Source organism: Lissotriton vulgaris, chromosome 7 (assembly GCF_964263255.1).
Source record: "Lissotriton vulgaris chromosome 7, aLisVul1.2, whole genome shotgun sequence".
NCBI lineage: Eukaryota > Metazoa > Chordata > Amphibia > Caudata > Salamandridae > Lissotriton > Lissotriton vulgaris.
In genome coordinates this window covers 432,961,150-432,984,197 of record NC_141695.1, presented here as the reverse complement: position 1 = coordinate 432,984,197, position 23,048 = coordinate 432,961,150, and the positions used below count along the sequence as shown (strand labels likewise).

The 23,048-nt window shown below is 44.5% G+C and overlaps 1 protein-coding gene across 1 annotated transcript in view; it reads right to left on the bottom strand.

Moving 5' to 3' along the window:
• Window positions 1–2,438: 2,438 nt before the first annotated feature.
• Window positions 2,439–23,048, bottom strand: part of LOC147701792 (visinin-like) — a 78,738-nt gene continuing 58,128 nt past the window's right edge. The window contains exons 2-3 of the mRNA XM_086928700.1: window positions 14,850–14,961; window positions 2,439–2,954 (exon numbers count right to left, since the gene is read on the bottom strand). Coding sequence (XP_086784826.1) covers window positions 2,869–2,954; window positions 14,850–14,961 — 198 coding nt within the window. The 3' untranslated portion in view covers window positions 2,439–2,868. The remainder of the gene's footprint in view (window positions 2,955–14,849; window positions 14,962–23,048) is intronic.

The following is a 23,048-nucleotide window of genomic DNA, read 5'->3' as shown; positions in this document are numbered from 1 at the left end:
TCGTACGCCAACACAACCTCAACATCATCTCCTACGCCGACGACACCCAGCTGATCCTCTCCCTCACCAACGACCCAGGAACCGCCAGAACCAACCTACACGAAGGGATGAAAGACGTAGTCGAGTGGATGAGGAACAGCCGCCTGAAACTGAACTCAGACAAGACGGAAGTCCTCATCCTTTGATCATCACCCTCCGCCTGGGACGACTCCTGGTGGCCCCCTGCCCTGGGCAGCGCACCCAAACCAACGGACCACGCACTTAACCTGGGCTTCATCCTGGACTCCTCCCTCTCGATGACCAGACAAGTCAACGCCGTCCAATCATCATGCTTCAACATCCTATGCATGCTCCGAAAGATCTTCCCATGGCTCGCCACAGAAACCAGGAAGACGGTCACACAGGCACTCGTCACCAGCCGACTGGACTACGGAAACACCCTCTATACCGGAACCACAGCCAAACTCCAGAAAAGACTCTAACACATCCAGAACGCCTCCGCACGACTCATCTTGGACATCCCCGACACAGCCACATCTCCGGACACCTGAGAGACCTTCACTGGCTCCCCATCAGCAAGAGAATCACGTTCCAACTCCTCACCCACGCACACAAGGCCCTCCACGACCTGGGCCCCAGGTACCTCAACAACCGCCTGACCTTCTACACTCCCACCCGCCAGCTACGATCGACCAGCCACGCCCTCGCCGCCATGCCACGCATCCGAAGATCCACCATGGGAGGAAGATCCTTCTCCTACCTGGCAGCCAAGACTTGGAACTCCCTCCCCATCCACCTCCGCCTGACCCAAGACCACCTCTGCTTCAGGAAGCAACTCAAGACATGGCTGTTCGAGCAGTAGCGGACCCCCCTCCCCCAAGTGCCTTGAGACCCTCTGGGTGAGTAGCGCGCTATACAAATATCCTGATTGATTGATTGATTGATTGCCTGCATGCTCGGGATGTGTAGCACGCGAAGTTACCCATGAGGTTTGTCCCGCCCGCTCGCGTCCCCTTATTTCTGGTCACTACTAACGTGTTCGCGAGTTATTCTGTGCCAGATTGCAGTTTCTGCGTGTTCGGCAACTCGATCTTACCGACAAGCATCCTCGCGCACGCGAAAATGCTATTGAGCGCGCGAGAACTACGCTACGCCGCAGTTTGCGGAGTATTCGACAACTTCGCGTTCTCCGCGGAGCGCGGAGTTGCCGAAACTCCGCAAACTCCGCGAACGGAGCGTAGTTTGTCGCCCAGGGTTACTTTACACTATGCGCTACTTCATGTTACCTGTCCATGGGCACCAATATGCCTCACAGTGTCTATCATTGTACGCGGCTCGCTCTCTCCTGATTTTGATGAGAGTCTGACATGGGGAATCCCCTTGCCCCTAGATTGTGCTTTCAACAGAAAATGTATTTATGCATAATTGTTATTTCCCTCTACTGAGGGCATTAACAGCGGACATTATTTGCTATTAATTGTCCACTCCCCAACTATGGGCTTCGGTCAAATGCAAAAGTCAATATTGTGGTTATAACAATAAGCATATGTAGACAATAAGGCTATTACCAACTAACCCTGTATTCTTCATGTCCTTCAGTGACATTTTCATGAAGTTAGAAAGAAGGGAAGCAACAGTAGTAAGTGCCAACATTCTAAGCGTTCTGATTGGCTAAGCCAAATTCAGCATTTGCGTCATTATGTTAATCACAAATAATGAAACTTGATTGTGTGTTATTCATTCCAGTCAATGTATTCAGTTTCACACAAGACTAAATAGCACCACAGTAGACAATCAATAATGGATTTCTACATATAGATCACAAGTGTTAATGAGTGAACGGTTCTGGACTTTACATATGGCCATTGCTTAAGTGTTTTAGAATAAGCATCCTCTGTTAGCAGGCTCTTTTTCATGCATTAAACCTAGGAATATATATTCAACGTGAAGAGCCGCTTATCCAGAATTGCTGCACCAGATTCAACTAACTGAAAACACAATTGTTAACATTAAAGTAAAACTCCTGCCTTTAACCAACATCACAGAAAACCACAAATTCGAAGTGTTCACTTCATACAGAGGAAGCATGTTCAATCATTTTGACTGATGGTTTTATGGCCAGAAAGCTGGATAGACATGTGTATTGATCCATTTCATGCTATATAGGTGGAGAGATGATTAGCTGTGTTAATTGAGATATGTTTATTAGGTTGTTTTTTCAATAGACATGTTCATTGATGGGACAAGAGATGGGATAAGCTCATTGATGGGATGATTGAAGGACTAATTGATAAAATGATAGGCCATTGTATTTGTTGACAGACTGATTGATAACATTTTTGTTTTACTGATACAGTTCATTTTCTGTATTGTCATACTTAAAAGTGGGAGCTCCTCTTTGGTTATTAAGAGAAAAACACTTTGAGAATGTGTTCTCATTAAGGTGAAATCTTTTTTAAAAAGTTTGTTACACTTAGACATTGGTGCTTACAAATACAAATTAACAAATCATAATAGCTGTCCTCGCTTACATCTTTCTCTCTTCTGTTTCCCATCATTGACAATACACAATCATACATACAAACACATACACCCCACCTACATTTAACACATCTACTGTAGGAAGTGCACAGGGGAATGATCAAAATGATGGGCTCTCAAATTGACATTCTTTAACATAAAGGGAGAGTTTAATGAGTGGAGGTGGAGGTGAAGTGTGGAATCTTTGGCTAGAATAGGAGGGAGTCTAAACAGTGGGAGTGGTTGTCCCATAGACAGAGTCTGCACTCACACATTCACTCCAGGCTACTCCCTCCCTTCCCCATCCACACACTCTTTTTCATGTGTTCCTCTTCTGGCGACCATTGCTTATTTCTTGGGGTCATACTGGATGAGCCTCATGATTTCATCATTCTTCATCACGCCCTGGATGAATTCTCCTTCAGCGATTTTATCTGCAGAGGGAGAAAAGTTACTTTAATGTACATAGGCTCCAATTAGTACACAACATATCATCCATGACAGAGTGGGTCGGAAGCTAAGTACTATTTGCAAACAGTAACTAGAACCAGAACTGTTGTTACAAGTTATATCATCAGTTGACTGAGACCTAGCCAGTGTTTACTGGACTGGACTGGACAGCAAAGTCATTGATCCCTGGCCTGGTCTTTACCCTCTAAATTATCCAAATGCATTCTATAAGCTGTGTCAGAGAGGCTCATTATTCAGATGATCAGGTGTACTAAGGATATAACTAACTTTGCAACACGATTTATCGGTGGACAACATATGTTACATTGATAAAGGAAGTGAAAATCTGAAATCGGGTGTGAAACTGTCTCGTTGCGGAGCGGTTGTTGGGTGGACAGATGAGTGGACAAAACCAATACTTAAATTCATTTGAAATATACCCACAGGATCCTTGATTGGTGGAAACGGAGGAAGAGTCCTCTAAACCAGGTGTTGATTTTGGTCAACATGAAGATGCGCTCATGGGATGAGACAGACAGTCTTCTGATTTCAATTGTCATCATCCTGGATTCCCCACCCATGATGAAAAATGTCAAAGAATTAATGAGAAAGTCATGGGTAGGCCCCAGTATGTTACATTCCGCACTGCAGTTTATACTGGATTCTGATAGTTACCAAAACTCAGTTGAAGACCGAAGATGGATTGGGCTTCCAAATTCACTTCGGGACCACAGGCACCCATATGTTCTCGGGGAATATATTATATAAATAGTGTTGAGCAATTCCATATGGTTGCTATTTCTAGATGTATGGACTAATAAAGGTGTCCTTTCGAAGAGGCATCCGAACTGACAAATGGTTTGTACCAGAGCCAAATTTGCAAGACTATTTTCTGTCAGAGAGCCAGTCCGCCTATCGGAAAGCCTTCAGTAATCCCTCGCCGGCTCTTTCCAACCGAGGGATTACGATGGGAGATTTTCACAGCCTTTCTGTGCTGGCCTTTCCAACACAGAAAGGATGTGGGAATCTGTATTTGGGGGCCCACAGCAACCCCTATGGGTCCAAGCCTGCTGAATGGCAGTCTAGGGGGCACCTATGGTGCCCCGCCTGTTTATCCCTGCAATCGGTGGCAGGCACCTAGAGGTTCTGGAAATCTCCACCGTTTAATCCTTTTTTGTATAGCCTTTCTTTGTCCACTGTCTTCATCTCACAATATGGGCTACCCTCACATTACTACCCTCACATTACTCAGTTGGCACAGTGTATTTGCTCGTAATTTGTGATTTTTTAATATTTCCTATGCAAACAGCCAATTCAGTTCCCTCAGTACTTGCTAATTTTGAATTCCTTTAGCACATCATTTTTGATTTGCATGAATATGATACAGAAATATTTATGCAGTGGAAATTTCCACTGGAGCCTTCAAAATATTCAGATTTAATACTTTAGTAGAACGGATGTGATCACTGCTACATACCAAGGTCTTGAATTCCAGTCTTGTGACAATTAAAGGTTTCTCAGTAGAATACAAATGAGTGATTCCTATCATCTTTACACCCACCCATGTTTTCTATTTATACTTCATATCCTAATAGTACCTACCCAATCTTTACTAATGGTTGAAGGCGTGAAAATACTTTTGGGTTCCTAGAAGGTCAGTTATTATCCTGTGAAAATATTTTCTACCCAAACATTTTATTTTTAAAAAGGATGCTTCATTTGCATATACTTTAAGTAGTCTAACAAAAGTGACAGGATTCTTCTGTTCATCACAATGTCACCTATCGAACAAGTTACTTACCTTCGGTAATGATATATCTGTAAGAGACATAGATTAGGTATAGATTCCTTACCTTGTGAATTACCCCCAGGCATCAGACTGGATCCGGAGAATTTTTTCGTCAGCAGTACCCCTGCACGATGAAATGTGGCGTAGGTTAGTTCCGCGTTTGTCGTTGGCGTCGTGGTCACCAGGATGACATTGCGGCAGATACTTAGACAAAGAGGTGGTATCTGCCGTCGCCTTGGTGGAATGGGGGTGTAGCCCCACAGGAGGCTCCTTCTTTGCCAAAGAATAGCAAACTTTGAAACACAAAACGACCCATCTAGACATGGTCCACTTGTGTACGGCCCAACCTTTTTTAGCACCCACATAGCCAACAAGGAGCTGGTCATCCACCCGGAATTGTTTTGTGCGATCCAAGTAAAAGGAAAGCGCACGTTTTGGATCCAGGCGTCGGAGCCTCTCTTCCTACTTAGAAGGAAGCGGAGGCGCAACGAAGGTGGGCAAAGTGATGGTTTGGTAAATGTGGAAAAAAGTAACCACTTTGGGAAGAAAGGATGGACAAATGCGTAGGACAACCTTGTCCGGTTGAACAGCTAGTAAAGGAGGGTTTGAAGAAAGAGCTTGGAGCTCACTCACCCTGCGAGCAGGAGTGATGGCAACCAGAAAGGCAGTCTTTAAAGTAAGAAGTCTGAGAGGACAGTTATGAAGTGGCTCAAAAGGAGCGCACATAAGGTAAGTAAGATCCAAGTTCAAGTCCCACTGAGGCGTTATAAAGGGAACAGGAGGAAAAAGATGAGTAATGCCCTTAACACCTTGGCTGCTGTGGTTATTTTTCCCCTGTGCTGAAAAATTCAGGATGCCATATATTCATGACGAGCTCAGCTCGTCATCAGCACACGACCACCGTGGCTGATGACGAGCTGAGCTCGTCATCAGCATCGAAGGGGTTAAGAAAGCGTTTTACAGCAGGGGACTTGAAAAGAGAAGGCTGATCAGGAAGCCTAAGAAAGGCGGAAATGGCCGAGAGGTAGCCTTTAATAGTGCCCAGAGAAGAGCCCTGCTGGGCCAAAGAAAGAAGGAACAAGAGAACCTCAGAAAGAGGGGCAGAAAGGGGATCCACAGCCTTTGCTGCGACACATGCCACAAATTTGTCCCATCTACAGGCTTATACCATCTTAGTGGAGGGACGCCTGGCTGCCAAGATAACATCACAGACTTCAGGAGGAAAGTCAAAAGACGTCAACTGCCGCCAATCAATCTCCTCACAAGAAGGTGGAGGCTGGACAGGTTTGGGAGGACCGCCCCCTGCTGCTGCGACAGAAGATCCTCCCGGAAAGGCAGTCTGATCGGAGGATCGAGGGACATGTGTAGCAGCTCAAGATACCAGACTCTTTGTGCCCAATCCAGAGCCACTAGAACATAGGTCTTCAATCTATGGGGCACGTCCCCCAGGGGGGGCGTGGAGTCATTGGAAGGGGGTCGCGCATTCACCGGCCTCGCTGCTGCCTGGAATCCAAAACGTTTACCTTTCGTTTTGGATTTGAAATAATTACATCTCAGAAACCTCTCTGATTGGAGGACGTGGCAAAATAAGCCAATCATAATGTGGCTACTTCCTTAATGCCTGTCCTCCAATCAGAGACTGCAGCATGCACACCAGGAAATGCCCGCGAACTTTGTCCATAAAGATGGACTAGCACGTTCGACAATGCAGGCTGTATTTCCACGGAGTTCTGCGCAGTCACTGCTGGCTTTCACTGGACCCAGCTGTCTTTCTTGACCCTGGCTGCTTTCACCTCGTGTCCCTTTTTCCAACACTTCTTCGTGACTGCCTCTGCATTAGGATCTCCTTCCCGGCTGGTTCCCAAGGCAACCCGAAGCTTCCAGGAATAATTAGGTAAGCCCCCTCCTCGTCCGCCATGCCCTGGCTTTTCAGTTGCAGAAAACGTACATTGAATCTTGAACGCACCATGCAAAGACACACAGAGATTATTATCTGTTTCTTCGATCGAGCAATGTGGGTTGGGGGGTGGGATGGGGTGTGAGGGGGACAGGAAAAAGGCTCCAGTTAAATTTTATGACTGTGGAATTGTGTTTGTTTTCGGTGTACATTCTGTTTTGTTGCAGCAGTTTCATATTCATTTTTGTGACATTGAAATGTTTATTTTCCATGTTCTTTCCGTTTTTATTTTGACACAGGAGATCAATATGATGCCTTTGTCCAACTACCGTTGACACACTCGAAACAAAAATGATGGTTATTTGTTCATGTGTAAAGCATCCATGATTGCACCTTACTTGATGTGGTGGTTTCTGTAGTACAAAAAACTTTATAACGTGGAGGAATCATTTAAAACCGGTCTGGGAAGAGTTAATCTGAGGACATCACTTTTTGTCAAAAAGTTCTAAATAGATTGGTGAATATGAGCTCATAGAAACCTAAATAGCCTTTTGAATTTCAGCTGTGGTTAGAAACAGATAATTATGTCCTGCAAAGAAAGATATTGGTGCTATACACATTAGAAAAATTATGATATTTGTAATTACAAAATTATGTTTATTCGTGTGTTTTGCAAAGAAACAAGATTCCAAGACATGGAGTATTTAAAATTGTGTAGTTCAAATGTATTAAGACCGCTTCTATAAATGACGAGCAATAGAAGTACTATTTGCAGTAATACAGCAAAACATAAGAATATGCCAGAACATTTAGTCAGGCATGTAGATACAACTTCAGTTTTAATGCATAAGTATCTTCTCATGAGTAAAACCATAGCATTAGTCAGCAAACGTGGCCAAGCACTAACTCTAGAAATGTCCATCTTTTACTATTCTGATCCCCCCCCCCAAAAACAAGTCTTTCTAAACTCTTCCCCCTCCGTCTCCCTTTTACTCATCCCAAGCCTCCTACTACTGCTGTGAGCTCCAAAACATCCCTCCACTATCCTTCTCAATCCAAATAACATAATACCATATCCACCACTCAAATTACTTGCCTTTTTCACTATACTAATTTACCACTAATGCTTTTATGGGTTCTGGAGAAGCCTGCTACTTGCTGAAAAAGCGCTCTGACACTTAGTCAGGGGTAATAAGCGCTATATAAATGCAATTACAATAAAATACAATATCTTTGACACACTGCAGCAGTGAATGCTCTGTGGGTCTTCAGTTCATATATAACACATCCCGCCATTTTGTTTGCAATGAGATTTTGTGTCCTAAACTAAGCACATGTGACTCAACGCTGAATGGTGCCTCCGCATATATGGTGTTGTCATTGTGGTATTGAATACCAATGTGTGCCAAAACTGTTCTCTCGTGGCATTTTCCATGACTGGTCTATAAGTTTGTCAGCAATAAATTGTCATAAATCACCCAGATACCGGGGAGGGGAGAAGGAGGCCACAAGGGTGTGCGGTAAACAGCTGTCTGTCTCATGTCAAGGACAGGCTCTCATGGAATTGCTGTGTGTGCTAATTTGGAGGCTACTCTGCTCCTCACCGGCTGCCTGTGTGATCTTGAATGATCTAGTTTACCTGTCTGTTAGATTACCGGCCTCTGGGTACAATGAACTTCACCCACAAAAAAGAAACAACTGGTGTCTTTTAGCTTCCATCTCTAGATGAGTGTGTTTTGCTACCTTTCACAACCTCTCTTCTGACCCTCACCCTGCAAAGGCCTTTCCAAGACGAAGGCTCAGTTGAGACATTTTGACCTTGCAACATGTATCCTCCACCTGCACCAAATGTATGGGAACACGTGTTTACAATGGGTGCCATTCTCCTTCCAGACACTAAGCCCCCCACTGTACTGAATATCTGGCCTGCATAGCAGGGCACTTCTAGGGGCACTGACATGAACAAGGTCATACGTCACCTGCTAGGGACAGGAGATACACAGTGAGCATAGGTAGTCTACTTCAAGATTACCTTTGTGTACAGCCCAAGCACACACATCACAAGGGCATACCCCATGGTCGTTCTTTCACCTCATGAACATAATTATAGCCCAGTTTACTGGACAACAGGGCAGCCAGCCTCTTAGCATTTTCTCGTGGCCTTCAGAAGTTACAGTTCACTTGGTCAAAATGATTCCAAAAACTGAAACAAATAACAAAACCCAAAAAAATATCAGGTGAATTAGCATGACCCTGTGCCCCCAGCTAAATAAATCTGAAGCTTCCTTCTCTGCACATAACAAACACATAAGGGCAGTAATAATTGGGGGCGCTTTTGGTTGTCTATGAAGATGAGTACCAAGTTCTAGAATTTTTTTGTCGGAGGGGGGTCCTCACGCCTAACATTTTTTGACAGGGGGGTCTCGGCATCAAAAAGTTTGAAGACCTCTGCCCAAGAATGACTTGGGCCCTGTCGTGCTTGAGCTTCTTCAGCACTCTGGGCAGAAGTGGTATAGGCGGAAAGGCGTATAGTAGACCGCAACTCTACTCATGCTGAAAAGCCTCGCCTTGCTGACATTGCACGTTCTCTTCGGTCGCGACCAGCTCTAATCAAGGCTCTCCCCACTGCCGAAAGAGACCTTGCACCACCTCCAAGTGAAGACGGCATTCGTGATCCTTCATGCATCTGCGGCTGAGTTCGTCCTCCCTGGTGTTCAGTGAACCTGCCAGGTGTTGGACCACCAGGGATATGCCCTGATGTTCCAGCCATGTCCAGAGATGGAGAGCCTTTTGACATGGGGTTTATGACCTCACTCCGCCATGTTTGTTGCAGTACAACATGGCAGTGGTGTTGTCCGTTAACACCTACACTACTCTTCCCCGAACAGAGGGAAGGAATGCTTTTAGTGCAAGACGGATTGCCCGAAGCTCCAGAAGGCTGATGTGGAGCCCGGACTCCACCGGAGACCAGAGGCGTCTAATCTCTGCCTCTCCCATGTGGCTGCCCCATCCCAGAGGGATGCATCCGCCACCACTGTGAACTCTGGTTGAGGAAGGGAGAGGGATCTGGTGTTGACCCAATCCCGATTTGTTAGCCACCACTGCAATTGCCGTACAGTACCCTCCAAGATTTGGATGCATTCGGACAGGTTCTCCTGATGCTGTGCCCACTGGAACTTCAGGTCACTCTGCAGAGCCCACATATGCTATCTGGCATGATCCACCAGAAGTATGCAGGAGGCCATCAGACCCAGCAGCCCCAGAGTCACCCTGACGAAACCCGGAATAGAGGCTGAAAGATCGGAATCATAGCCCGAATATCCCAGACTCGCTGCTCGGGAGGATAGACCCAAAACTGCATTGTGTCCAGAACTGCTTCGATGAAGAAGTGCTTCTGAGAGGGAGTCAGGTGTCACTTTGGCACGTTGACAGAAAACCCCAGTGAATGCAGGAAGTCAGCGGTAGTCTGGAGATGGGAGACAACTGCTTGGGGTGAGCCCGCCTTCAACAGCCAGTCATTGAGATCGGGGAAGACTAGAACCCCGGATCTGTGCAGATGAGCTGCGACCACCATCATCACTTTTGTGAACACCCGAGGGGCGCTGGTAAGACCAAATGAGAGCACGGTAAACTGAAAGTGTTCATGGCCTCCGTGAACCGCAAGTAGCGCCGGTGAGCCGGCAGGACGGGAACGTGAAAATAAGCTTCCTGCAAGTCTAACAAAACCACCCAGTCTTCAGGGTCGAGGGCAGAAAGGACCTGAGCTAGCATCACCATTTTGAACTTTTCCTTCTGGAGGAAGCAGTTGACGTTCCAGAGATCCAAGCTAGGACACAGGCCCTTGTGCTTCTTTGAAACACCAGAAAGTAGTGCGAATAGCAACCACGACCTACTTCTTGGGCAGGAACTCACTCGATGGCTCTCTTGGCCAAGAGAGCCGTAACTTCCTGTTGGAGAAAGGCCAGGTGATCCCCCCACATGCAATGGCAGTGAGGTGGTATGGCTGGGGGGGGGGGGGGGCAGTCTCGAAGGGGAGGCAGTAGCCCCTTCGGACTATCTTCAAAACCCACCTGTCCTACGTGATGGTGCACCAGTGGGGGAGGTGATGGCGAATCCTCTGGCCACTGGCCATTGGTGGCTCTGACTAGGAGGGTTTGGAGGCTGCTGCAGAGGGGGCTGTGGTGGACTGGCCAGCGCGCTGGCCCCCCAGACCCAGGGTAGTGGTTCCCACGTCCGGGGCCATGCAGAGGCTGAACAGGTTACGCCGGTCTGTGGCTCTGGGTGGCACATGGCGGGACACCCCTTCTGTAGCCACGAAAGGGGCAAAAAGGAGACTGCGCAGGGCGAGTGGTGGAGAGGCCCAAGGACTTGGCCATAGCCCGAAAGTCTTTAAAGCACTCTAGCTCATTGTCTGCCTTGTCACTGAACAGGCAACGGCCATCCAAAGGCATGTCCATAGGGTAGCTTTGACATCCCTAGAAACACCAGTCGACCTCAGCCAGGCGTAGCTTTGAAGGGCTACTGATGTTGAAATCATCCTGCCTAGCGAGTTGACGGTTTCCAGTCCACAGTGAATGGTAAACCTGGCTGCGTTTCTCCCCTTGGCAACTACACCGGAGAGTACGGCCAGGGTATCCCCCGGGCACTGGGCCATCAACTGAGCCAACGTATCCCACACGGAGTGGGTGTAACGGCCCAATAGACATGCAGTGTTTACCGACAGCAGTCCCAAGCTGGAGGAAGAAAACATCTTCTTCCCAAGGTGGTCCAGCTTTTTGGATTAGGTGGAGCTTTAGGGAATGCACCTTTTGATGTGGAGGCTTGGATCAACAAGCTCTCAGGGGTGGGGTGTTGGGAGAGGAAAGTGGGGTAGCCCGGGGCCAGGCGGTGGCACCGGGCAATCATTGTATCCACAGGAGCCCCTGTGTTGGGCCTGGACCAGTTGCCCAAAAGGATGTCGGTTAGGGCCTCATTAAACGGCATCAGGGGCTCCTAAGAGCTCGCTGCCACCTCTGTCAGGAGGTTGTCCTGACTGCCACCGTAGGTAGCTCGAGGATGAGAGACTCAGCCGCCCTACATAATACCACTGCATAAGTTGCTCCTTCCTCTGTAGATACGGTAGGAGGAAACAACATGCCAAGGCCTGGTAAGGTATCCAGGCCACTGGCTTCCCCCAGCTCCTCTCTCCAGTCTAGTACGTAACCCAACTGGTCAGTCAAAGGGTCTCAAGACCCCTAACAGTCCTCCTCACCCTCCGATGTTTGCCAATCTGGCCTGAAAGAACCAGGATAGAACCAGGGCACAAAAGTACCCATCGGTGCCAGATCTGGCATAGGTCGACAGCGGTCCGGCTCCGTGTCTACGTCAGGGTGGAGGCCAGGGTCGACGCCAGCTGGGAACACAACCGACGTTGGCTGCGGACGTGGTGTCGGTGGAGTCGGCACCGGGGTAGGGTGTAGTCAGGTCGACCAGCGCCGATCCGGATCCAGACCTGGATCCCAGGGGACCCTTCGGTGCCGGGGCCGAAGCCGTCGGCGTCGAAAGCACAGGGCTCCCGTCCGAGCCCTGGCAGAGTCAAGCTGCCCAAAGATGGCATGCATCGCCTCGTAAAAACTCCGAAGCTGGCAGGGGTCTCACCGGGTGCCGGGAAGGGAGGGAAATCCAGATTTGACCCAGCAAGCTCCACATGCGGAGCTGCAGGATGGCCACCACCCGCATCCTTCATTGCGTCAGCCAACTGACATGGAGAAGTAGAAGAGCGACGATGCTTCTTCGACTCCTTCTTGAGCTTTGACTTACCGGAGCAGTGTGAAGACTTGGAAGAAGATTGGTGGTAGTAGTGACTCAGCGAACGGTCCCTCGCCCTCCCACGCGACCGGGACCTTGAGCAGCTCGGAGCGGACTGCCAGACCTCGAGAAGCTTTCGGGACTGCTCCCACAAAGACTTCGGATTCATTGTCTGGCAGTCGGAACACGACTTGGAGTAGGTGTCCGGTTCTAAACAGAACAGGCACATGCGATGCAGATCCGTCACCGACATCAACCGCCGGCAGGAACCGGACGCCTTTACACCAGGCATCCATGACGTGCACCAGGAGTCAAAAACTCAAAAATGACATTGTCAAAAGTCCGCAAAAAGACAGTCAAAAAGTGACTGGAGGTACAGCTCTCTCCGGATCTGCACTGGCTGGCGCGGGAAAGAAAGAACTGACATCAGCGTGTGAGGGTGGCGTCTAGGTAGCTGCCGCGACGTCATCCCTGCAACCAAGGCACCAATGACTAACATGGAACCGAGCGACGCCACTTTTCGACACGCAGGGGTACTGCTGATGAAAAAATTCTCCAGATCCAGTCTGACGCCCTGGGGTAATTCACAAAGTAAGAAATCTATAACCAATTGTCTTTGTCACATATCCAATGCAATTTCCCCTTACCTCTACAGTGATGGCACAGTGGCTGTGTTGTACATAGGGAAGACCCAAGAAGTGGCTCCTAGTCACCTCCTATTTGAAGTGTTATTTAGGGTGTAATATGGTCCTTATATTGTGCATTTAAATTACCAAATCAGATGCTATGTCTCTTAAAGAGATCATGCAGATGTGAAGGAAATTTGAAAGTGTCATAAAAGTGAGAGTTCTTAAGACAGAAAGGAAAGAAGTATATGGATGTTTCCTAAATTATATGTTTTGTGCATATTTATAGCAAGAGAAAGATAGTCAAAGAATAAGTCATAATTGATTTTATAACAGTGTTAAAAGTTTTAGGAAACTGGCAGGTGGATATAAATGTTTGCTATCCTGCAAGACATAGCTATAAATGATACTACAAGAAATGGCAAAATAAACAGAGAAACATTTGGTAGTTTAGCTAGTAGAGTTAGAATTAATAGCATGATGAGAAACCATGTAATAGTTCGGATAACAATGCAAGATGTACTGTGAAGTGACTGAAAGATAATGAATGAGCATGTCTTAGTAGGGATAGAATTTGTTGAAACAGGAGAGAAGCATTAGATTGATTTTGTAATGTATAAATATGTACTAGGGTGATAAATGATATTAAGAGAAAAGAAGAGATACAGAGTGGAGTGTATCTGATAATTTAGCTGATGGGCCAAAATGTAATATGAGAGGAAAGTAAAAAATATTAAGGATTGTCCCCTATAAAGGTATGCCTTAATAGGAAGAGGAATGAAAACCTACTTAGAAGAACATTCAATTAATCTGAAGAGTGAAAACCGATACAAAAAGGTGAACTAACCATACTCTGGGGAATATTGGCTAGAATACTGGTGTACACATTGATCGAAATGACAAGATATAATTATTTAATGGAGTGTCTGTGAGAGCTGGAAAGAGAGATATGAAAAGCCTACGAGAATCATTTATAAATAGTTAATGGAGTATACGTTGACATCACTAGAGAATGAGATATACTTAAATATTTGATAGGTGTAGTAGGAGCATGACCAAAGTGTGCAGTGGATTGCAGGAGATGATATAGAATATGTTTGAAGGAAGTGAAGGTAAGAGAACTGAATATAAAAAATATACATGTGATAATTGGGTGAAAATTGACAATAAGTGAAGTCAAGTCAAAATGTATATGATTAAGATCACGTCTGAGATCAACAATATTGGATTCAAGATTCTTTTTTTGGGACATTTTCCAAAAACAAACTAAAATCAAACAGACAAACAATATTGAACGGTAATAAAGGTTTTGTTAAAAACTGTACATCCAAACAGTCATAGCACATATCTACAACAGTTAAAACATTCTTAAAATTGATTTAAGAAATTTAAAAAGATTATAATAAACTACAGTTGAAATTTCTTTTTAGTGTATTTAAGACATTTAAAAAGATCATACCAAACTATTAAAAAAATTACAACAAACTAATTGACAATAAGCTAAAGGGAGATACATCATGAAGGAAGAATATTTGGTAGATTTTGTTAATGGGTGTAAAGTGATAGGGAGAAAAAGATGGTGATTAAGGGATAAGGTGTAGAGACCAGACATTATGTTTAAATCTGATTAGAGGAGAACAGAGAGATAACAGTGAGAAATGCTCGACAGAGCAGTTTATGGGCCGAGTTTTGAAAGGTTGAAAGTTACAGAGCGGATAAATGTGCCATTCTAGAACAGCTAACACAAGAAATATTATCTTGAAGAACTTTAGGTGATTACCATTTTCACGCTTTTTAAAATATGTCCATAGTTTGTCTGCTCTTTTCTGCGGCGTGTTTTCGTCTTCCGGTAGGTTCTTGTGTTCTGTCGGTGGAATCATCTTGAATATAGCCTGTGGGAGATCATAAAACATAACTAAATTTCAATTGATTGACTAATGAGGTTTCTCTTTACCTATCTTTTTCGGTAATGAATACTGTACTACACCTATCACAGTGAAAGAATTCCTTGTTTGTTGTGAAATTATTTTGGAAATAAGTTTTTTCTATTTTGCCAGATTTCAGGTGTAACGCCTTAAAGTAATATCTGCAGACTTGACTTTTTCAATATTTTATTTTATATCTTTCTTCTTAATTTCATAAATAGCTGGTTGTTTCACATTGTTTCCCACACACTGATTTTGTATACAATGACCTGGGCCCTTGGGAACTAATAAGGATCCCATGTTAAAGAGATGTTATCAAACCTGTACCACTGCGTATTTCTCAAATATATTTTATATGATTCCGCCTGACCCTTTAGAAGTATAACTACTAGTGCTTATGTAACCAAGATCCTTTTAAGAGTCATTTTTAAGATCTTGATAGTCAATATGGCTAACATTTTATTTAGATGTTGCTTGTATGAAATTCTGTCCCCCACACCCATTAAGATAATATTGTTATAGACTATACCTAGTAGTTTTTAAATCAAGCAAAACAGTAAAAATAAAAACCATTTCAGTTACCAACATTTTCTTTATATGGCTTCTTTATACTAGTGACTCTGTTGTCTCTAGACTCATTTGCAAGCTCTCCTTACCTGTTAATGTCCACACCTGGTTTACTTTATTTCTTGAAAATATTTGAAATCTGTTCATTATTATGTGGCTTCTATGCCCTAGATTTTGTTTTATTTTTGTTGCATTTTTATTTTGCTATCCGTTTTGTATTGAATGTGTTTTTCTCTGGATATATATTATAACACATATCCCCAGATTCATCAAGAACACATTTTGCGATTCCTTAAGAGCGAAAAATACCGATTCGCTATTAAGGAATAGCAAAATGCTATTCATCAAGGAATCACTTAAAAAATAGTGATTCCTAATAATTCCTTAATTGTGACTCGCAAATTGCGAGTCGCAATTAAGGAATATCTCCCCATTCATTCCTAAGGGCCTAGAGGCCCATAGGAATGAATGGGAAGACCATCTCAATTTGCTAATCGCATTTAGAGATGCGCAAATTGAGATTGCGATTTCAAGGGTGCAGGGGTGTCCAAAGGACACCCTGTTGCACCCCTGAAATTGATGTGTGCACATATGTTGCGCACACACATGCCCTTAGGGCATGTGTGTGCGCAACATGAAACTTTGAAAAATGCACTTTAGTGCATTTTTCAAAGTTTTTGCTATTTACCACGTAGTTAGACTTCGCTGTAAATAGCGTCCCCAGATTGCGAATTCGCAATTTTAAAATGGTTCATGAATTGCATTTAAGGAATCTCAAATTGATATTCCTTAAATGCAATTAATCGCAATTTCGCGATTTCTAGAATTGCGATTTTTGCATTTGGGATGATGAATCCCAAATGCAAAAATAGCGCTCGCAAAGGGCCAGATTTTCAGAAGTCCACCATTTAGAAAGCCTTCAGTAATCCCTCGGCCGGCTCTTTCCAGCCGAGGGATTAATAGAGCAGATTTTCACAGCCTTTCTGTACCAGCCTTTCCAACACGAAATGGCTGTGGGAATCTGTCTTTTGGGGCCACCAGCAGGGCCCCCCATGGGTGCAAGGTGGCTGAATTGGCGGCGTAGGGGACACCTATGGTGCCCCTCTGTTGAGAGGGGATGAACTGCACCTCTGCTCTTAACAATGGGAGCATGCATTCCATTCGGAATGCATGCTCCCATTGTTAAGAATGGGATTGCGACTGAATAGGGTTCCGTTGCATCCTACTTGCTGGGCTGGAACCGACAACAGGAGGTTGTTCAGTTTAAGTTCCCAAATGAAGTCGGACGGACTCAGGTCCTTCCGACATCGTATTCGGGCCCTAAGTCTCCCAGTACAGGAGATTTCCACCATCATAACTTTATGATTGGGGTGGGGTATGCTGGAATTGCCAATGGAATATCCACAAAGGCATAGCTTTGTAGACATTCATAAATATTCCCAAGGATGTTTCGTAGTGGATCTGTGCACTTAACCATGTCGTAAAAAAAGGCTGGTTGTGAAAGTTCTTGATACTCCCTCATATTTTGAATATTGACAGATAACATATTTCTTCATGTTAGAGAAAAAAATAAAATGTTATAGTGCTGACGAAAACCAATAAAATGCAAACTTTCTAAGAAATAGTAGCTTTTAAAAAAACATTAACAATGACTTATAAAGTTACTCATATTTTTGCAAATAAGGCCCATTGTTCAGAGCCTGGCCTCCAGACATTTTTTTAATCATATTAATATTAATACAATTTTGTGCCAGCAGGAACAAGAAGCTGAAGGAGGCCAAGACAAAGGGCAGAGCTATGGTTTTAATAAGTCTCTGCCAATCTCTACAAATACTAGCACCAGACTGACATGTACATAGGAATATTCTATATTATAAGGTTATAAATTGTCACCTGAAACATGAAGGCTCCTAAATCCGGATTTCTGTTACTGGGAGCCTCATCCATGATTAATCAAATTCTCCTTCTTAAGTGGACAAAATACCTGATTGTGCAATACTGATAAGAAAACACAAATACCCCGGCATAGTCAACATCATGCTGTGCCGTGGTAAAAACATCTGCATTGTCCTGCGGTAAGACACTTTTTAAGTGCAGTATTAAGTTTGTTCCATGCTGCATGACCCATAGAAAATTGTGCTGCGACCATTTGCTTCACACAAACAAGAAATTGTGCTGCAGTACTGGGCTTACATCCAAAAATGTGCAAAAGTGCAGAAATGTAGCCAGAGAGTGTGAAAATTGATCAGGACTCCCAAATAGCTGATTTGTAGAGGCATGATCTGCAGACTAACCCAGGGAGCCAAGAACCCCAGAACAGTGGTGATAGGAAGATGAAGATAAGATGAGAATCCTCATCCGTGAGGTCTGGGAACATCAGGAGGAGCTATTTGTCTCATGCAAACTCCTACCGCCCAAAAAGTGTGCTATGGAACACCATCCTCAGAAAATTAAATGTGGTGGCACCCATAAGGCGGATTGGGAATAAACTCAAAGAGGCTTTCATGATGACAAGCACCATACCAAAAAAAATGTTTGTGCAACAGTAAAAGGCATCATAAGCAACAGATGAGCAAATAGAAGTCTCAAGCAACCGAAGAGAAGGTGGCCGTTGTTCTAGCACAAGAGTTGGTCTGTGGACCTCAAGGCCATGGCACAGCAGAGGCAATTAAAAGTGAACAATTCAAAATACACCTACGTGTGATCAAAAGGCGTGATACATATGTATGATCTCCAGTTCATGTCCAAATGCAGACCCTCACACATGTAAGACATGTTCACATCAAATGTCTCATCCAGCACCTGTTCCTTACACATACAATGCAGAGAAAAGGCAGTGCAGGGGAGAAGCTAATCACCCTGAACGTAGTGCCCGTAGTCATGTGAAATGTCATGCTCGGTGACAGCAAACAAGTTCAATTCATGACCATGCCTGTGGAAGTAGCCATACAGCTGTTTGTGCAGAAGGACACCGTTCTAAAAGGTGTCATAACATGACGAGTCCCCCACAAATTAACTTGACCGAGCAATGCATAGCACCATAACTAAAACTGCATTTGTCATGTCACACTCCTTTCCATACAGACTAAAATAGTATAACACCAGACACCAGCTCTACCATACACATGTAATATCATACTGTACAGTGTACAATGGCACTGATAATTGCAACATTGAGTATGCCCATTGTCATGGCGTATCATAGGTGCTCCCCTCACTCCCATCTACCTCGGTTCCTGGACATTATTGGTCAGCCCATCCATCCCTTGATAAGAGCATTGTCACACAGGAGTCATGCCGCCCAGGATTGTGTCTGTCCACGGCCAGACTGGGAACAGCAACCAGCCATGGCAATCTGCTCTTGACCGGCCCTAGGAGCGGAGAAGGGGTCTCAGTGGAGGGGATGCTAGTGAGAAGCACCACTCCTGCTGCACCACTCCCGGTTTGTTACAGGAGGCTAATATTGCAGCACTGCTGCATAACCGCCCCCCTGTAACAAAACTGGCCCTAATGGGTCCAAAACTAGTCCCCATCCTTTTGTCACACCAGGAAAACACCCGGTGCCTACTATGGCCAGTCCAGCCCTGTTCCCGTGACCACGTGGGAACCCTCAAAGCCATGACCGTATGCCCAATCTGAGTGTCAGACTACAGTAGGTTTTGAGGAGGGAATGCAGGACTCGAGGACCTAATGCAGGATTTGAGAATCCTGAGATTTTAGAGTCTACACATGGACATCGATTCATCAAAATGCCAGCGGTAGCGGAAGTGACATCACATGCCATGTGACCCCTGCCTGATGTCACAGGAAGCGACATCACAGGGGGTCACATCACCTGCACTTTGACCCATCCCGAGGATGTCACAGGAACTGACATCACAAGGTTTTTGACCAGATGACATCACAGGAAGTGTCATCACGTGACCTTTGGAGTCCATGAAAACAAAGGAAGCGACATTGCATGACCTTTGGTTTGGTGCTATCCCAGGAAGTGATGCATCCAACTTTTGGTTACTTACATCACACACAGAGGCTGAAAAATCTCTACAAAGAAGTGCCCTATAAACAGACATACTTCAAATCCTATTGAAAATGCAACTACATACATTGTTTAAGATAGTATCTTCAGATATACAATTAAGGTAATGTAGCATTGATTAAGAGCCTATCAATTAGTGATTGCCTGACCGCGAAGGAGTGAGACGTCCCTCTAAACCATATCCGAAATATGCAGGTGATCGCTCAAGTGGCACTTTACGAACATTCTACAATTTTCGCCACCGGCCGGTGAAGAAATTTCACGCATTTACTGCGTGAGATATCGTGATTGAACCCCGGGCCTTGGATGGAGTCGGCTGACACATCCACACCCTTCTGACTGCACAGAATCAGACGCAGCAAGACTCAAAATCACCAGGTTGTCCACCTGCCCTTTAGTCCTGATGAAGACCCGCTACGGTTGCGACAAAGCCAGCACCATTTAATAGGGTCGAAACGTCGACGTTGTGCTAACAATCAGTTCATACTAAGTTTCAACGACAATAGGAGAAAATATATGTACTTGTTGAAACAAATTGATGTCAAATTTTTGACTGATTTTTATTTGTATTAATGTATTTTTGTTTTGACACACAGCCAACATCACCTGTCACTATTATTCAATCACGCATGTATCTGTTATTTGTACGTTTATGTTAATTCTGTTCAGGACAACCCTGTACCAATTTTACCAATGTTATATCTATGTCAGAATTTCTAAAAATAAAAATACTTTGGATTAATTTCAAAACGGTGTGTGTTCTTCTCTTCCTTCCTCCTTTCTCCCTCAACAAGTAATTCTGTCCCAGGGTGAATATGTATTTCTAAAATAATTTTGTGATATGCATTTTTAGTTCTGCCTATCATTTAGGTGTACAAAGAAATTGACTTTTCACCATTGTCTTTGTCTAAACTCCAGAGCTGAGAGCACACCATTTTCAACTATTTAGGAACTACTGAGTGCAGCAAGCAGCTGTTGGTACCACGTCTCGGAGCAGCAGAGCCAGCACACAAGTTCTCAGGCACCGCAGGTGGCGTGCGCTGGCGAGTGGCACTAAATGCGTGACAATGCATTTCAGTACAGTGATGCGGAACACCGCACTGAAATGCGTGAGCATCACACCTGATGAGTGATACTTGGCAGGCATGGTGGATGCACCTTTCTTTAACTTCGGTGTTCGCATCCCTTATGCGTTGTCTGATGTTCAGCACATAAAGGTAAGAGAGTCCCAGAAATTAGATAGCATTATCTACTCTACGGCATTGGCAACACGTTAGCAGGGTGGCCTGGTGGACACGGGTCGCTCTGAGGTCACAGCTCAGGCACAGGTCAGAGACAGTGCGGAGTGTCGATCAGCGAGCTGAGGTTAGTAACCTAATGAGCACCACATCCATATACCCTCCTCCCCGAGCGATGAATGATTCACTGTTGAAACCAACCTCTTCCAATCCTGGAAGCGGATGTGAGGTAATACATCATGGGGGTCTGTGGTTATTTAGTACCCGTTCACTGTGGGTAAATTGGCAGATTCATGGTGAGCACACAAAGCTCTGTGTTCAGGCCTGGCAAAGTCAGACAGGATAGCCGAGCAACTTCGCCAGTTCGTGGAACTCTGCGTAGCGCAGCAGAGTTTTTTTACAACTTTGCAGAGTTCTACGTAGCGCTGCTATGCAAACTCCGCCCACCCTTACAAAAAAAGTACGTAAAATAGGATAAAGCCTTTTCAAAATTTAGAAAGTGTAATACATCACAGTAAAGCACTACACTGAGAAGTGCTTATTAAGTGACAGTTTTTAAACATGAGCGGTCAGTGAACTGAGAAGCAAGACAGTTGTCATGTAAACCCAATACGTGCCCAAAGTATAGAGAAACATTACAGTATAATAAATCAAACACAATAGGTTTTTGTACTACTGATATTCAGAACCTACATATCTGAAAGTGCTTTCATATCCGAAAATGAAGAAAAACTGGTTTTGGTGAAATAAAATATTTTCCAATTGCCTAGGATTACACAATTTAAATGGGGAATCGTGGTTTATCCAGGTTTTCTGCTTTCACTTTCACTTTGTAGAAAGCAGCCAGTAAAAGGCTCACTTTATTCCTGCTTTTTGGCCTAACACTCACTGTAGTGCCATAAAAATCACAGCCCCAGTTGGTGAAATACAAAAGTACAATTGGTTCTTTCGGGTAAGTATTCCTTTAAACAATTTGTATCAATCTGTACCTTCTTCATAAAGAGACCAATCAATCATAACAAACACAAACATGGAACCATATGGGGTATTACTAGAAGCTTTTATACATGGCATGATTCATAAATACCCAATTTGCATTTGCAAGGCTGTCAAAAAGACATATAGTGAAATATAATAAGTGACAAAGTGAATTTTGGTGCTCAGTGGTTTAGTGATGGTGCGTAATATATACAAAGTGTTTCTTCATTGGGGGGGGGGGGGGAAACGAAAAATAGAAGGATGACCAGAAATGCGATTTTTTTTAGGTAAGTCTGTGAACTGAGTAAATGAGTTTTATCGCAGAATCCTTCAACTGGTCCAGGGATTAGTATGTCGACATTTCAACCCAGAATCTGCACTACTGTAAAGTCAGTGCGGGTCTTCATCAGGACTGGGACAGGGAGAAGACAGCCTAGGGGGACCCAGGCGGGCTCAGGGAGTGTCCCAACATACAATTCTTGGGTTGTGTGGCTGGTATCTAGCAGAGGCCGGAATGCTATCTAGCCGTGGCCGGAGTAATCCTTCACCGGTTACAACCTCCTATATAGGGCTAAATTCACTTCAATGCTGAGTATATACGTCAGTGGATGGGGTGTAGTTTCGGGAAAAGCTCTTCCGTTAAAAAGTAAGTCATCGTCTGGTTTCTAATTCCAAGATCGGACGGTTTCATGAGTCTTTCGTTACTCTTTGAATTTGATCCGAGCCGTCAAAGCCGTACTGCTTCTGTCACTCCAGTATATACTGGGTTGAAACGTGAATGAACCATGTGAAATAATGTTTATTTAGTTAAGCATAAAGAATTTATTAAGTGACACAATATCAGGAACTATAGCGATTTCCCTTTGTAGGTATGGAAGAACATTTTATAGTATTTTAGCAGTAGAATTGTAGTACTATAAAAGAACTACAGAATCCAGTTTGTGAATAGGCCCTTTAATGAATCGTGCTAATTTAACCAATTTTAGCCACTGAAATAGACAGACGGTGTACTTGTACAAGGTTGACATGTTGTTGCCTATTAATGCTATGTGACTCACTGTAGAGACTAACATGAATATTTTCATAACGTCTTCTATTATCAGTTATGCTAGATCTTAATCAAAAACAATTTCTCTGGTCATGTGACAGACTTTCAGGGTCATGACATGTTTGCAGCCATCATGAGGTGCATAGGCCTTGTCCAAGTGCAAGTGCTAAGTGGAGCTACCAAA